Source organism: Oenanthe melanoleuca, chromosome 2, assembly GCF_029582105.1.
Source record: "Oenanthe melanoleuca isolate GR-GAL-2019-014 chromosome 2, OMel1.0, whole genome shotgun sequence".
Taxonomy (NCBI): Eukaryota; Metazoa; Chordata; class Aves; order Passeriformes; family Muscicapidae; genus Oenanthe; species Oenanthe melanoleuca.
The window spans coordinates 130,021,981-130,038,080 of NC_079335.1; the positions used below are offsets into that span (position 1 = coordinate 130,021,981).

The 16,100-nt window shown below is 37.4% G+C and overlaps 1 protein-coding gene across 1 annotated transcript in view; it reads left to right on the plus strand.

The window, feature by feature from the left end:
• PLXDC2 (plexin domain containing 2) overlaps window positions 1–16,100 on the plus strand; it is a 242,195-nt gene that overhangs the window by 183,676 nt on the left and 42,419 nt on the right. Inside the window, exons 8-9 of the mRNA XM_056483768.1 lie at window positions 7,490–7,585; window positions 8,471–8,552. Of these exons, the coding sequence (XP_056339743.1) occupies window positions 7,490–7,585; window positions 8,471–8,552 (178 nt within the window). The remainder of the gene's footprint in view (window positions 1–7,489; window positions 7,586–8,470; window positions 8,553–16,100) is intronic.

Genomic DNA, 16,100 nt, shown 5'->3' on the forward strand with positions numbered 1-16,100 from the left:
ATTTTGGCATCAGGCCTCCATAATTGAGCAACAGTAAAGGACTTGTATTAGATTTACATATTTTATATGGAAAATATGTGGTAGATGTGGTTATTTATTCAAGTCTGAATGTTCTTTTTGTATAAATATTTCAGACAAGCACCTTGTTTTACTACCACTAAATAATACTGGTTTTGATGAAGGCAGAGTTACTTACTAGTCTTCTGGTTTTAGCATATCTGTATTTTTTTTCCACATGACACTTTCTGCTAGCAGAAGTGAGACTATAATGTGGGTAAGGAGTATAAAATGTGCCACTGCTACAGCAGTTTTGAGAGCATTATTAATGTATTGCTGTTTACAATGCATTGCTTTTGCCCCTAACTACTGGTTCTGTGGACAGTGGTAATTCATGATTATTTTTGCTAGATTGCAGCTTACACTAGAGCTAATATTAATCAAGGGAACCATCATTTCACTGTAAATTTTCCTGAAGCTGAATTGTGTGCTCAATGCAATAGGTTTATATGGATGTATACAGGCAATATAATAGCACCTTGACAGAACAGCTAAATAATGTTGGCCCATAGAAAGCCAGTGTCAGATGCTCTTAAAATATGCATGTTCTGGAATTCTTGTTTTTCAGAGGTATTAAATCAAGTATGGCTCTAGTCAATTACTGAAAAAGTGATAGGATAGAATTGTTATTTTACTTTATTTGTTGGCTTCTTAAGACAGTGGGAGAACATAAATTGTTGTTTATCCCAAAAGAAGGCAAAGAAGTATAACTACCACTCTGCATTACCACTTTATCAAAGATTTTTCCATCAAAGTAATCCAGTCTCCCTTTATGCTCATGACCAGTTATTAAAAAAGAAAAAAGCCAAAAACAAACCCCCTCAAATAATACCAAAAACCACCCCAAACTCTACTGCTTCATTTTTGAGCTCTGTGAGTTCTTTTCATATATATTGTGCATTTGAAAAGGAAATAGACACTAAGTGCAACACAAGCCTGTTTGAACAAATATGTCCCCTAAATTTTTTAAAATGCTGAACATCTTTGGTGTCTTTCGTATGCTTGGTATTCTAAAATTTCAGTATAGGAGACCTAGTTTATTAAAGTAATTTCAGAAGATTTAGAGCTAAATATTTATCACATTGTTGTCATATGTACTGTCCAAAAGATTGGTAATAATTTTTTCAATACTTCTGAAAGGTGAGTTCAAAAGCCAGGCAAACCTATTTTGTCCTGAGGAGAGAAAAACATGCTTTTTGATCAGCCATTTCATTTCAAAAGTGCATTTTAATGAGTGCTGAAAAGTATCCTCTTGAAGAGCCAAGAGCTAAAAGGAATGATTTTCAGAACTTATTTAAGTGGAGGAACTTGAGAATATCATAACTATTTTTATTAATATACTTCTTCATAAAAAGACTTTTCAGTAATGCACCTTTTATCTGCCCCTAAAAGCATACAGGCACATAAAGTAGTTCACCTTATCTTTTAAGATATGGCAGGTGGCTTAATGCCTGTTTTTTGTTTGATATATTTCCTTGATCTTCTACTCCTTCTTGCTTATAGACCATTTCTTTATTTTCCACTTATAATTGTATTATTGCAGATTAGCCACTATTTTATATTTTATATCTAGATATAGATATGCCTGTGTATACTCTAGAGGTATTTTGGAATGAATGGTAATGTGTTAAGGGAAGTAAATTTCTAATCTACATTAAGGTTAACCTGATAATTCTGAGATTTATATGACAGCAAAATGGCAACTTAAGTCTTTTGATTAATTTCAGAGGAAAAGTTTTAGCTCCTTCCAGGTAATTCAAATGAAGTTCCAGGCTCTGGAACTCTGCTTATGGTGTGCAAGTTAGAGTGACTGTCCTGATTCTTCTTCTTCAGACAGGTTGAACACTTGCACTGTAATTATTTTTTCCTTTTGTAACAAACACAGTGAGAAGGTTTCATGGATGTCTTCCAGCTAGAAAGACAACTGGTGATGACAAAGCTGGGAGCTTTACACATTCCTCCAGCAAGTCTTTTTTAAACACCTTCACTTCTTCAGGACCTTTGTTCCTTGCCCATCTTCTCTAACCTGTTCCTTTTCATTTTTTTGTTTATTTCTCTGCCATCCTTGTTATTCTGTTCTTGGTCCTCCTTTCACTTGCCCATGGTGTCCTTTGCTCTCACTTCTGCAGACTCCCAAGAGCTCTTTAACTTCACAACCATCTTTCTTCCCCTCCCTTTTCCTTTCCTTCAGGGTTACTGTTTCTCTTCTTTGTTTCCCTGCCCTTCCCTATTGTCTTTCAATTAGTTTTTGTTGTGCAAGAAGAAATTAAAAAGCATTTCCTACAATTCACTTCCCCCACCAGAGAGCCTTCCCCAGTTGTACTTGTTTTCCACAAAACCATGAAATCCACTGGCAAAATGAGAGAGTGCCAGATTCAGGGAGTCTACACAGTGAATTTCCAGTCTTGCACCAAGAGATAATGGGTAGTAGGTTTTTCTCCACAATGAGACATACTTCTCTGTGGTTTTGGCCTCTTCTGTGCTAGATGCAGCTCTTTTAGGAAATCCATGCCTTGACAACTTAACATTTAATCACAGTGAAATTATTCAACAACACTGTTGAATAGACTGAACAGAAATGAAATTGTAGCTGAGCTATGTGTTAGTAATATTCCAGTTTCAGTGCAATTAGTGTCACTCAATATGTAGTGTAACTCAAGCATATAATTAAGTGACAACTCTGCATGTTGTAAATGTTTGCTCAAGATGTCTCACCACTTTGTTTACAGCAGAGAAGCTCCTGAAAGGACCTCAGGATTGCCTTCCTGAAGGGTAAAAGACCACTGGCCATTTATGCACTTGTATCTATTATATAAAAGTGCAGCACCACTTGAGAAATCACAAAGTCTGATTTCCTGCTGCTTTGCTGGCAGTGTTATCATTTACCTCTGTGCAAAATGGGATTACAGAGTTACCACTCTAAAATCATAGCATTTATTCTTTTTTACACTGGTGTAACAGAGCCACAGAGCCAGATACTGCAGCCCTGTGTGCTTGTCTGCTGGTCCAAAGGGTTTATCCAGGCAGCTGGGTTCCTTGCACTAGATACCTGATTCAGGAGCAGGATGTTGATCTTTGGTAGCATGATAATACTCCCAGGATTGGCACAAGGTGATCAAAGTTTAAAATATTCTCATAACTGGCCACAGATTGATCTCAGAGTGAGGCAGTTGGGTGCATGTTGGGATTAGGGAATAAAGCAAGTTTGTCACACCTAGATCCTAAACTAGGAGCTCCTTAGCTGGCAACAGGTATTGGGGAAGGATATGGAGAGTTTCAAAGTAAATCATGTGTGGTAGGCACAGGGCATTGGGGCAGAACAGCTCTTAGTATGTTGTTCATAAAGATATTTTCAGAGCCTACTTCACTGGTTTGCTTGTTCACAGATTGTATATCTTTGAGGTGCAGCTCTCAGGTTTAAAAGGATTTTTTTAGTAATTTTTAAGAGAATGATAAAATTAATACAATTAGGAAATCTGAATTTTTATCTAGTTTTAGGTATTTGTTATATTCAGTGGAGCAGTTGTAGAGGTGTTTTGATTACAGGCATTGGTGTTTGATCCCAGTGTCAGTACCTCAAGAATTAATTAGTTAATATTGATAATTTTAGCAGTATAATGCTGTTAAATAACAGAGGCTGTGACATTCTGATTTCTTTACCTTTTGTGGTGACAGCAATCAGATATACCAGGCTGACAGGTTTTATTCAGCCAGTGATGTTAAATAAGGTCCCTGTCAAGCAAAGTCAGTGGCTGTATAACACATCAGCTGTGCCCCTCCCTTCCCTATGCCTTGTATTTTCCACAAATTGCTTGCAGCTTTTTGGATATGTTTCACAAATTGTTTACTTCAAATTGACTTCTATATAATCAAATGAACCCTCTTACCATTTGTGTTTTCTCTAACAGCCAGCAAGACTTAAAAGTGAAAGTATGGCTGTATGAATATATATGGCCTTGTTTAGCAGTTATTTCTGGGTTTATGGCCAATCCAAATTCCCTAGAAATCTTTCATTGACAAAGGTCTTTATTTGTGTGAACATATAATTTGAAAACTCAGAATGGCTTCTCCAGTATTTTCACATTTCACTGTATTGCAGGTTTTAGCTGAGGAATGGTGTATGAGGAAAAGTGATTATGTCATGGAAAGGATACAGAGAGATTATGCATCCCTCAGACACATACTTAGAATGGTTTGTTGTGAACTACTGACCCTTCAGACATGTTAAGAAATCATTGGTGCTCTCCTGGCACTGCTCCCTCTCCAGAGTACTCTCCCTGTCAAGCACATTTAGTCAACTCTTGCAGTTCTGTTTCATAGAATACTTAAATTCCATTACTTAGTCTACTACTCCTGTGATAAAACTACATAGAATTATTTTGTCACAGCAGAATCTTGCTCATCTATAATTTACCAATCCATTGAAAAGGTTCTTTCAAATGGCCTTCTGACCCCCACCTTATCTCTCCCAGTCAATGAGGAACTTGTGCTAACCTCAAGTAGCTGGTGTTTTCTTCAGATTTTTCTGCTGGGACTGCACCTTTGGCCTGTGTTCAAAGATAGCAGAAGTTCATGCCATGAAAACAAACAAAAAAACATTCTGAACAATACTAAATTAAACCAAGCATAAAAAAAATATAGTCCATTACTAGAAAATATATTAAAAGTTATGTCATGTAGTTAAAAATTGTGTGTGAGAAACCCAGACTTGTAGAAATTTAAAATATTTTCATGAAATATTCAGGAAAAGAATATACACATATTTTCTGAAATTCAGAACCAGGAATGGTACTTCAAAAGCATACAAAGTCCTTTTGCTTTCCTCCCTTCCCTGCTAGACTTGATGTAACATTTCTTTTTAGCAAAATACCTGCATATGATGCTTAAATATTTATGTTACTGCATCAAATTATTTCACTAGTTCTTGTCATGTTAAGATTTCTACTGAGATATACAAGGACTCATAAGTTCTTTGTGATTCTGTACCAGTACTTTTTTGTTAAAGAGCTAAATAGACAGCACAAGGCAAAGAATAAATTACATCTGAGGAAATGCAACATCTGTCCTGGTTTGAAGAAATGTGTGAAGACGTTAGGGGGAAAGCATGGGGGAAGTGTATTCATTTTTCTGTTTATCTTGTTGAGTTTTTTAACCAATTCTGTTAAGGAAAACTGGCTCACAATTCAAAATATGGAGAGAAAAGTGCATTTTGAGGATCTAAGCATGGCATGTTTAAGTCAAAGTTTCAAAATAATCTAGGCCTGCATGTTTTTCTAGCTTGGTCAGGCAGGTAAATTTAAATGTTCATGTTTCCAATCACCTGTCTGCAAGTATATAGAAAGATGTTAGAAGGTGATTGTATAAATATCTCTCTATGCTAAAGTTTCTTACATTAGATAAATGCCTCATATGCAAATTCTCCACCTGTGGGTGACACAGTCATCTTTCTGAAGAAAAAGATCAAATTTGAGTCTGTCAGGCAGTGGGATTTAATGGAATCAACAGCCATGCTGAAATTTGCAGGATTAGAAATTTTTACATATATATAACACACTTAATTCTCTTAAAAGTAGTGTTTTTCAGAAATTTCATGCACTGGGTGAGGTAAAAGTCCCTGTGCCCCAAATCTCTGATTCTTACTGAGTCTTTGGAAAGCCAGAAGCTCCTTATTTCTTGTAAGCCCTGTAAGGAGCCTGTTAGGAAAGGTTCAGCCTTAACAGGATTATGGTATGCTAGTCTGTACCAGTGCTGATGAGGGGCAGTTCAAATAAAGTGTGTCAACACCTAGCATTTGAATTTATGTATTCACTTGCCTTTTTTTTTTTTTTTTTAAATGGAATGTTAACAATTTTTGTGGAAACAAATTACAGCTTTCAGCACTGGCAGGAGCTCATTTCAAAGATTTGATTATACAATCAATCTGATAGGGGACTGACCATCCTGTGAGCATAAACCCCTGCAGCTGGCAAGAGATTTCCCCTATCCCAGCATACAATTAGCTTGGTCTTGAAAACTCTTTTTGTCCAATAGGTCTGAAGAACGTGGCTAAGACATTTATTGGGGTAAACTTTGGCACCTCCCTTATCTGTCTTTTAACTAGTCAGAATGACTTTGTAGGTAAGACATAAAACTAGTTCAATTACAGGTTCATTTCATACTGAAAGAGAATTCTGCTACCAGGAAGGATGAAGTCACAGCAAAGCTTCAAATAAATTGCAAGAAGTGGTTGGCAATGGTGCTGATTTGGAGCTAAACAGAAATATTATTGTCTGAAAGTGAGACACTGCCTACTTGTCCCTGAGAGCTGATGAGGTAAGACAGGCAGAAAAGCTTCCTCAAGAAACAAAGTGTGCCCTAATCCATTAGGGACTGGCAGCTTAGAAGACCTCCAAAGACTGAGTTTGTGGCTGTCTACAAGTCTCTTTTCTTTTGTCACATGTGGACTCAGACTTGTCATTGGCATGGGCAACCAGTTATCCCTTTGTATGGAACCCTGAATTCCTCTCTGGAATGATTGCAGAGGGTCAGTGATTGTATTTAGCTCTGATTTCAGTTAGTTTAGCAGGCCTTCAAAAAGAACATAAATCTGAAACCAGCAGAAAATCTGTCAATTTTGTGTCAGATTGGTGTTGTAGGTTGTACTTTCAAATATACAAGCCTGCCAGTCTGTATTGCAATTGTATGTATAAAATCTGTAAATTTTGGAACACATTATAGGATATTGTTCTGGGAAGTAGTGTGTGATTTTTTCATGTTTATCTTGTGCTTGGGTCTTACAGTTGCTTGTGAGTTCAAAGCCCTTTAGAACAGTACATTGACTATATTGAATTTCTGCTTTGAGAAACTCAGCTGCAGTCAGCCTGTGTATAGATTATGCATAAGAGCTGTTTAGGAAGATTGTCTTCTTTAATATAATGTTATAATATGAAAATATATTCTAGTGCACTTATATGTGAGCCATCTTGTAGCTAACAAATCTGATTAAGCAATGAAATCAGTTTTGTTTGCACATCTTGGCAAGAACTGACAAAGTGAGCATACAAAGCGTTTCTCTCAAGTCTGAAAGCTGAGAAAAATGTCTTAGGAAAGCAAGCATTTGAAATACACCCTAAAATGTCTGACAGTATACTCTCTAAATGTTCTGCCTAAATCAATGATTAAGATGCTTGAGAGCATACTCAGCATTTTCATAATTCTTTGCCAGGAGAAGTACCTTTTCTGTCATCTCTGAGGGTTTCTCCACTAAAAAATTCTCTATCTATCTTTACATGTTACTTTGTGATATTCAAAGTTAAAAACATATTCTTGAGAAAAAATATTGCCATATGTGTACCTGAGGAGCAGTGTGCATTCATTACATCCACTGTTTTTCACAACCTAAAGACTGAAAAACACGAAAATGTTATTTCTTTTTTTTTTCCTTTCCCATTAGATGTCCGCAGAAGAACAATTTATGAATACCACAGGGTGGAGCTACAGATGTCAAAGATTACCAATCTCTCAGCTGTTGAAATGATACCTCTTCCAAGTAAGTAAAACATTACATAAGCAGGAGCCAGATCTAGAAAGCATCTATCTCCCTCTCCCTCCCAGCAACACATACACAATTTCAAATATTTTGTTTTATCTGTGGGCTTGGAATCATAAACAGATTCATTTATCCTCTCCTGGATTCCCATATGGATGATGCATTTTCCAGTTCATTTTTTCAGAAGAAGGATTATATTGCCTTTAAATGTGTTTCCTCAAGAAACAAAAAAAAAAAAAAAAAAAAAAAAAGAAGAGTTTTAAGAGTTTTCATACTTGCAATGCAAACATGAATTCTTCTGTGTGCTGTGCATCACATCAGAAAGGCACATCCCCAAACAAATGGCTCCAAATATCTTGCAGTTCATCTGGCTCTTTTTTCCAGGGTAAAACTACATTGCTTAAAAATCTCAAGGTTTAAAATGCCAGGTGTACTACTGTAAAAAGAGTAGAAATGTCTATTTTCTTTTTTTTTTTTTTTAATCCACTTATTGTTCTTGCACATTTTTCTCTCAGTCTTATTATCTGTTTATGTCTGAATGTTAGCAACACCAAAGAACAGTGGAGCCAGGGAAGAAAGAGATTTAGGGAAGTACTTAATATTAAGCAAAAAGATTAAATTTTAGGAATGAAGCTGAATAACAGATGTGGAAGTAGGAATACATTTACAAATGTAATAAAATGGAATACCACAGATGAAATGTACTTTTGTGTATGCCATTGTGCAAAGCATTGGAATAGGCTGGGTTCAGGGTCTTGCTTTAGACATGTGTGAACCTGTTGACTTCCTAAATATATATTATCAGAAGATGTGTTCTTCTTTTGTGCTTTTTATGTGAAATATATATGAGACTAATGTAATAATTTGTGTTAATCTACATCCCAGCTTGTCTCCAGTTTACCAGCTGTGGTCCCTGTGTCACTGCCCAAATTGGTTTCAATTGCAGCTGGTGCAGCAAACTCCAAAGGTAGGGAAAATAATTCCTTTTCTCTTTTGTATGTGGGTATGCAGATGTGCTCAAAGGTTATCCAAAACCATTGCCTACAGGTTATTCAGCATTAAAAGTTGTTGTATTTGGGTTTATATAAATGCATTCACATGAACAGAATCTCAATTGTGATCACTCACAACACATCATTGTCATATTTCACTTTAACAGTTAGGGAAGAGTAGTCATACTTTAAAATCTTTTTGAAGTAGAAAAAGACGAAGATATCATAACAAAAATTATATTTTCTCCCTATATCATCAGCTTTATTGAAAATAATTTAACCCCATGGATGCAAGGTGTTAATGTAATTGTAAAAACTTCCTTGTTAACAGCAGGGAGACCAACTCATCCAAACAGTCAGAGTACTTTCCTTTTTAAGCTGTCATTACACTTGGTGGGTGAGTTGGGTCTCCTCAGCTCTCAGTGACACATGGACCAGGACAGTCAAGTCCATGGCAGGAGTGATTTAGGCTGTGCAGCAGCTGAAGCACAGCCAGCAAAATGGGAAAAAAGCTGCAACTGCAGCTTTTCAAAAAGCTTTTCACTCACTGACCTTCACTGACCTTTTTGATTAATTTAGTGCCAGTTGTCTGAAACAAAATGCAGTATCATAATGGATATTTATTGTTGCTGTTCTCTTCAGCTCTAGTGATTAGGTTTAGAAGTACTCTGTGTTAAATGGATGTATACTGAGACAAGAAAAGGTAATTAACATTTTAAAATAGTACAATATTTTGATATCATGTGAAAGAACTGGTAAATAGCTGAAGAACACAGCATAGATTTAGGAAATTTGGCTCATTTTTATGTTTTCTTAAGCAACTCCTGTAGTAACTCACTTAAAAAGTAACTCTGTTCCCCATTTGTCTTGCAAAAACCTTTTTAGTGGAATTACACCTAAGACAAATCAAGTAATAGAAAACATACCAAATATATTCAAGAGTTATAATACTATTAGACTACTGTTCCAAGCAAGTTGAACAGTTCTTTGTTGTCTTAGCTGATTCCATTCTTTGAGCATTGCTCCATTCTCCTCCCATCAATGGATGCTTCAGTTTCTGCTGGCTTTGGTTTGAGCAAGGCCTGTGGCAGTGTTCTCATTTTTGTTTGGATAAACTCAGTCACATTGTAAAACCCAGACCTTTCATGAAGAACAGGCAAACCTTAAGATCCATTTTGTTTCTCTGTAGTTTCTGAACACCTGAATTTCCTGAGTTCTGAAATTGCTGAAAACTCTGTTTTGCTCACTGAGGCACATATTCACTGTAGAGAACCAAGTTTTCTCCTTCACCTTTAGCAGGAGCAGAACCAGGCATGTAGCCACAGTGTTTCCTTCTGCTCATTTAGGAGCATTTGTGGCTGTCCCCTCACAACTGGCAAGTTGTAATTTACTGCTGAAAAATACACAGCCTGAGCACATCTGTTTCTGTTCAGTTGAAGTTTGAATGAAGAAAACCTTGCTTTTTGTTTTGCCTGTGGAGATCAAAGATGAGCCTACTGTGAGCAGTCCTGCACTGTTTCCCAGAAGCAGCTGTCTCCACTCTGCAGAGTGGTTGTGCTTTTGACAAGATGCAGCAGGTAGACTGAGTATTTTATTGCTTTTAATTAGGCCATTACTGCTGGTAGTGAGACTGTCACTTCATGCAGGTTACCTTGGACATTGGCTACCAGCAAAAGCAGGAACTGGAGAGAGTTTCTTAGGAAAAGGATGGATACTGGAAAGGCAGCTAAGAAAATGCTTCCACATGAGAATTTCAGTAGTTAAAAAGAAATCATACCATACAACTTTAATCTGTCAAGATGAAAAACATTCATTCAGGTTTTAGCAAATGGAGAATTGTGTATAGAGTCATAAAATAACTCAGAATGGAAAAGGTCATCTAGACTAACCTGCCACTCAAAGAAGGGCCAGCTGTGAGATCAGACCCATTTCTTTGTGACTTTGTCCATCTAGGACTTGACCACAGAGGCTGTGACCCAGTCCCCAGAACACCTTATACAAGATTTTACATCTAATCTGTTAGCTTGCTGTTTCCTCTGGGAACATGGCTTCAGGTCTTGTTGTCTTTCCTGGCCACTCTTCTCCAGTTTCTGAAATAAGCAATTTCAATTATTTCATCTCATGGAGAAAGAAATCTGAAATAATGAATGCTTAAATATTTTGTGAAAAGAGGCAACTTGCTTTACAAAATGTGAAAACTAGATATTTATCTGGTTACACTGCAGGATTATTGTGATGAGGAATCATTCTGTATCAGCTTTGAAAATTTTCTCCCAGTTCTGCATACTCTCTCTGGACTTCTGTCTAGTGCCTGTCTTCTTTTACCTTGCACTTTCTTAGAAAGTATATTCATTTTCAAGAGATACAAAATAAAAAATCTTATTCCATTCTCAGTGGCAATGTCTGGTTCAAAATCAAAATGATTCTCAGAATCATTTTCTTCAGTACCACATTGTGAGTTTGTTCCCCTCCAAAATAAATATGCTGTGTTAAAACGTTCTGCTATAAAGAAGCTTTTCCTCAACAAGAAAATCTAATGGCCTGGTTAAAAATCATAAAGGATGGAAAGTTGTTAATTCATATCTCACAGTCCTTCAGCTTCTTCTGTGTGTTACTGCTCTTCACTCACCAGCCTTGTAAATCAGTGGAGACTTTTATCTCCTGTTATGATAACATTGCTCTGCTGCAGTAGGATAAAATCAGCCTGAAAAAACAAGGGCAAAGCATTCCATGAAGTATTAACTTAGACATTTCAGAAGTGCCTAGAGGACAAAGAAATTAATATTTGCAGTCTACTTTCAAATGTGTGCTCGTAAGTTTTTTTGAAGTAGGAGGAATACTTAGGAGCAATGCCTGAGTAATGTGAAATCTGACTGGACACACTGGTCCAAGAGATGAGGAACCAAAACTGCCTCTCTTGTCTGTAGCCAAATCCCAGAGTGGGGAAGCCAATTAGCCTTTGTTGCAAAAGCCTGAAGAAGGCTTTGAACTGGTAGTGACAGGTTTCCAATGTCTCAATGATCTCCTGACTGACCTAGAACTCCGATTTCTGCAGAGGGACAATGCCTGTTTGCTTCTGAGGGCACTGAGAGGGAGGGAGGGTCAGATCTGCCTGGAGCACACAGAGATGTTCTTACTGTGGTGCCACAGTTGTATGTTGGTGCTCTAAAGTGAGATATTCTCCAGCAGACAGACTTCCATGTGACAAACCTACACATATCCATTGGGAAACACAACCTTTTTTCTCAGGAACTTATTACCCCATTTAGCCAGAGAAACATTACTGCCAGGAACATTGGATTTAATCCACATATTGAATCATTCACACAGCAAAGTATAGATTTGGTGGGGGAGGGGAGGAAACCCCAAAACTTGATCTCAAACCTCTAACTGCAAAAGGAAAACTGACCAGTGGGACAGTTGCAGAAAACCTTTACTCCCCCATGTGGGCAATCTGTGCTGGAATGAAAACAGCTTTATCCTACAGCAGTGGGTTGTTTCCTGCCTGTAACTTCAGCCCAGCTGCTGTGCAAGCTCTGCAGTGGTTGGAGAGACAAGTTCATTTTGGATGTGACTGAATTCTGAATCCTCTATTCCTGGATTCTCTACAATCTTAAATCACCATGAGTGCTTTCATAAGGGGTCATCAAACTATCCACTCTGAAATCCAATATGATGTGTGTCACACAACTATCATGACTGAAGCAAAGACACTTCATTTTCCTTTGACTTCAGCAGATGGAGGTTCCCCCTAGGAGCTAATTTCTTTTGGAGCTACATATATTTCATAACTGCTTCACAAGTAAAACTCTTCAAAAGGAGATTAACTATAAACATGTAAGCTAAGATATTATTCTAACTTTCTCCCTCACAAGTATCCATGTCTGTAAACTGCCTGAAACACTTTAGCATCTGTCCCATGGTGGTCCCCAGTGGCTAAAATGTGGATCATTTTCCAATTATCTCTGACTTCCTGACATGTAAAAATTGGGAGAATTTATTAATGCTAGATCTGTTTATATCATCTTCTTATGCATCTGAAAATGTTTATATACCCTAGGCACTTGGTATAGCCTGCTCATTAGAGATGTCATTTTCTAGGAAAGTTTTTGGAAGCTTTAAGACCACATTGCTGTTGTTTTATAGCTTCAGTTTGTAAGACTTGCTTGCATATACTGAAATAGTGAGTTCCCTTGAAAATATTTGAAGTTGATTGTCCAATAAATAAAGATTCTCTAGATATTGATGTTTTTATTTTTATAAATTTCAGAAAAGTCTTAGATTTGGGCAGTGAAATGAAACTGATATTTCAGTGTGTTCAGAAACAATCAGACAAAGAGCACATTCTTGCAATCTGTGCATGCTGGAGACTCAGGCTGTGAGTGTCTTATGCTTCCCTCCATCAATAAAGGATAAAAGCATTTCCCATACCTGCAACATCAGTCAGGTTTGGTGTGGTACCATCACCCCAGCACTGAAGATAGGGAGCTGGACTGCTGTACTAAGGACAGGAGCTGTAAACAGTTTAGATGATAGCTTTACTCAGCTGTCACTGTTGGTATATATATTCAAATTTTTAATCCTCTTTTTAATCCTCAAAACTGTCTGCTTTATGCCTAGGGCACCCAAAAGCTTAACTGCTAGATCCACAAGGATGCTTTGCTGGCACAATCACTTAGGTTTTCAAGGGAAATTACATAGAATAGGAGAGCAGTACTAAAAGCAGATTTTTACCAAATTCTGGACTTAAATACCCACAACCAAAATATCTCTAAGGGTCCAACACTTTGTACAAGTAAAAGTCTTCAGATGAGTCTAAGGCAGGGATCAGCAGTGAAATCCCTTCCCCATGGGAGCCCTTTGAAACTTCTCTACTCAGCAGGGGTGACCCTGCCTGGCACGGCAGTCTGTCAGTGATCAGAGAGCCCCAGAGGCACAGGAGATAAGTGAACATTGATCCTCTGGAGACAAGTCAGCCCTGAAGAAAGAATGGCCCATCAGATGGGGAGGTGTGTGAGCCTGGGGACTCAGGATTAGCTCCTGGCACTGCTTTCCAGGCAGCCCTGCTGGGCACTTCCCTGGCTCTGAAAAGAAGGGAGATTTTGCACTCTTATCCTTAAGAGCCTCTGTTTTCCAGAGTATGCTTTGAATAATGTGGTTTGCAATCATACCAGTTTATGGTATTGGCCCATAAGTGCAAATCCCCAGTTTGAAAAGTGCCCTGAAAAACTGTCCAGATTCCAGGACTGAGTGCAGTGATGAGCCAGGACACTCCATGCACTTTAGGGAGTCATACTGCCCTTGTGTGTACACACAGCTCCCAAAGCTTCTTATAATCTCAAAGCAATCCTGAGCTTAAAAAAAAGAAAGAATCCCATTTTATTTCATTGCTTAATCCTGTGTTCCCACAATAGCACTAGTTGTGTAAATGAACAGGTTATAGCTGGGGTTTATGGAATGTGCTCTGAGCAAAGTGAAAAATCAGAAATGTGTCTGGGAATAGTAGCAATAATGAGATTTAAGGCTTGACACTTCTAATCTTTTGTTATGATAATCACCATTCCCATCTAAGCAGGTAATAAAGAAGCAAGTTGTTTTGCATTCCATGCTGATTAGCTGGAAAGCAGGGAAGGGAGACTCTTTAGGCACCTGCATTTTTTAAGAAAACACATTGAAATATGAAGTGGCATTTTTCCATAGTGCCCTTATGGTAATGGAGATAAAAAAGAATTCCTATTACTTGTCTTCTGAACTTCTGGATAAGTTTGAAATGTCTTGTTTGTTCTTCTTCCTTTAGAAGGAAATTGGAAACATGTTTAGTTACTTTCAAATATGAGTTTATGTCTAGAAATTTTTAGTATCAGGTTGAAGAAAAATATTATGTTTTTCTGTATATCCCAAATGACAGGACCTGTTTTCATTTTAAAAAATGTTGACTCAAATATTTTAGTATTTATAAGTAACAGTCTTATGTAACCTAAAATATTTATCAGCTGAGCAAAGCAGCTTCCCTACAGAATTTATAAAACCATAAAATTCTGACTAGAGAAAACTCTGGATTTACAAAATAAAATCATTAAATCCAAATAAGAAACACACAGCTTACTGTTTGATATCTATGTTGTCCTCAGCTTTTATTGGGTAGCTGACACCACAGCAAGGGTTGTAGATTCCACTGGAGAGCAGGGAAAGGCAAACCACACCACTCAGCTTGGTGTCATCTGCAAACCTGCTGAGGGTCACTCAGTCCCAGTCTGTGTCATTGATGAAGATGTTGAGCAGACTGGTCCCAGTGCAGACCTCTGAGGGATCTCTTGTCACCAATTTCACCAGCTCCTCATCCACTGCACCATCCAACCACCAAATCTGTGCCCCTCCAGTTTAGAGAGGGGTGTTGTGGGTGCTGTGCCTGAGTCCTTACAGAATTCCAGATAGGTGACATCCACTGACCTTCCCTTCTCCACTTCTCCACTAATCACTCCATCATCAAGCCTCAAGGTTGGTTCAAAATGCTGACTTTTAAATACTTCCTCATTTTAACTACTTGAAATTTTAAGGTTTTGTGGTTTTTTTTATTGCTTCAGGAATATTTCATAGTTGCAAATTAAAAAATGGCTGGTTTATACTTAGGCTGGTTTTTTTATTCAAACACTATTTAACTGACAGTAGTGTGCTGTTATTATAAAATTGGTCACAGTATCTCAGCCATTGAAATACAAACAAACAAACAAACATTTTAAAAAAGGCATTTCTATGGATTAAATAAACCTCCAGAGGGAGTGTATATAATCCAATCAGTGTAATAGTTTCATATTCAATTTACAAGGGAAATCTCATTTTAGGTGCTTTTGAAGGGCTAGAGGTTTAAAATATAGTGCATTCTGTTAAATATATTCCGTGCTGTCAGTGGGTCTGACTTAATGAATTTGCTGATCATTCCCCTGCTTCAGACGCAGCAAAAGAAACATGCCCAGATTGTGGATGTTTGTTGGAGGGGTTTTCTGTGAAGAGTCTTAACACATGGGTGGTAACAATCAGACTTAGGTCAAATTTACCCTGTGATAAATGAAATGTAATGGCAGTACTGTTTTTCTAATATGTATATGGTTTCTTTTCCAATTATGAAGCAATCATATTGCAGACCTGAGAATCAGAAAGTATGGCCCTTTGTCAGAGTTTGCTCTAAAATGCAACGTATTTTCCTTTTATTTTAAAAGTTGTAGAGATAGCAATTGATCTTTTTAATCAAGTACAACAAATGTATCAAGAATGAATGTGTAAATTTGTCAGCCCTGATCCATTACTGATAGGAGCAATACAGTGAGTAGATCTATACTTTATTGAGCAAAATATTGCTCCACACCCAACTTCTTCGAATACTTTTTAAGGTGCCTGCTTTTAATTTGACAAGTTAATTTGCCCTCATGCACTGCAAGAAACTGTTAGGAAATTAGCATTCAATAATTAAGAATTTTGTATGCATGGCAAGCCTGATGGGACTAAAGCAAGAAAAGAGACTGGCA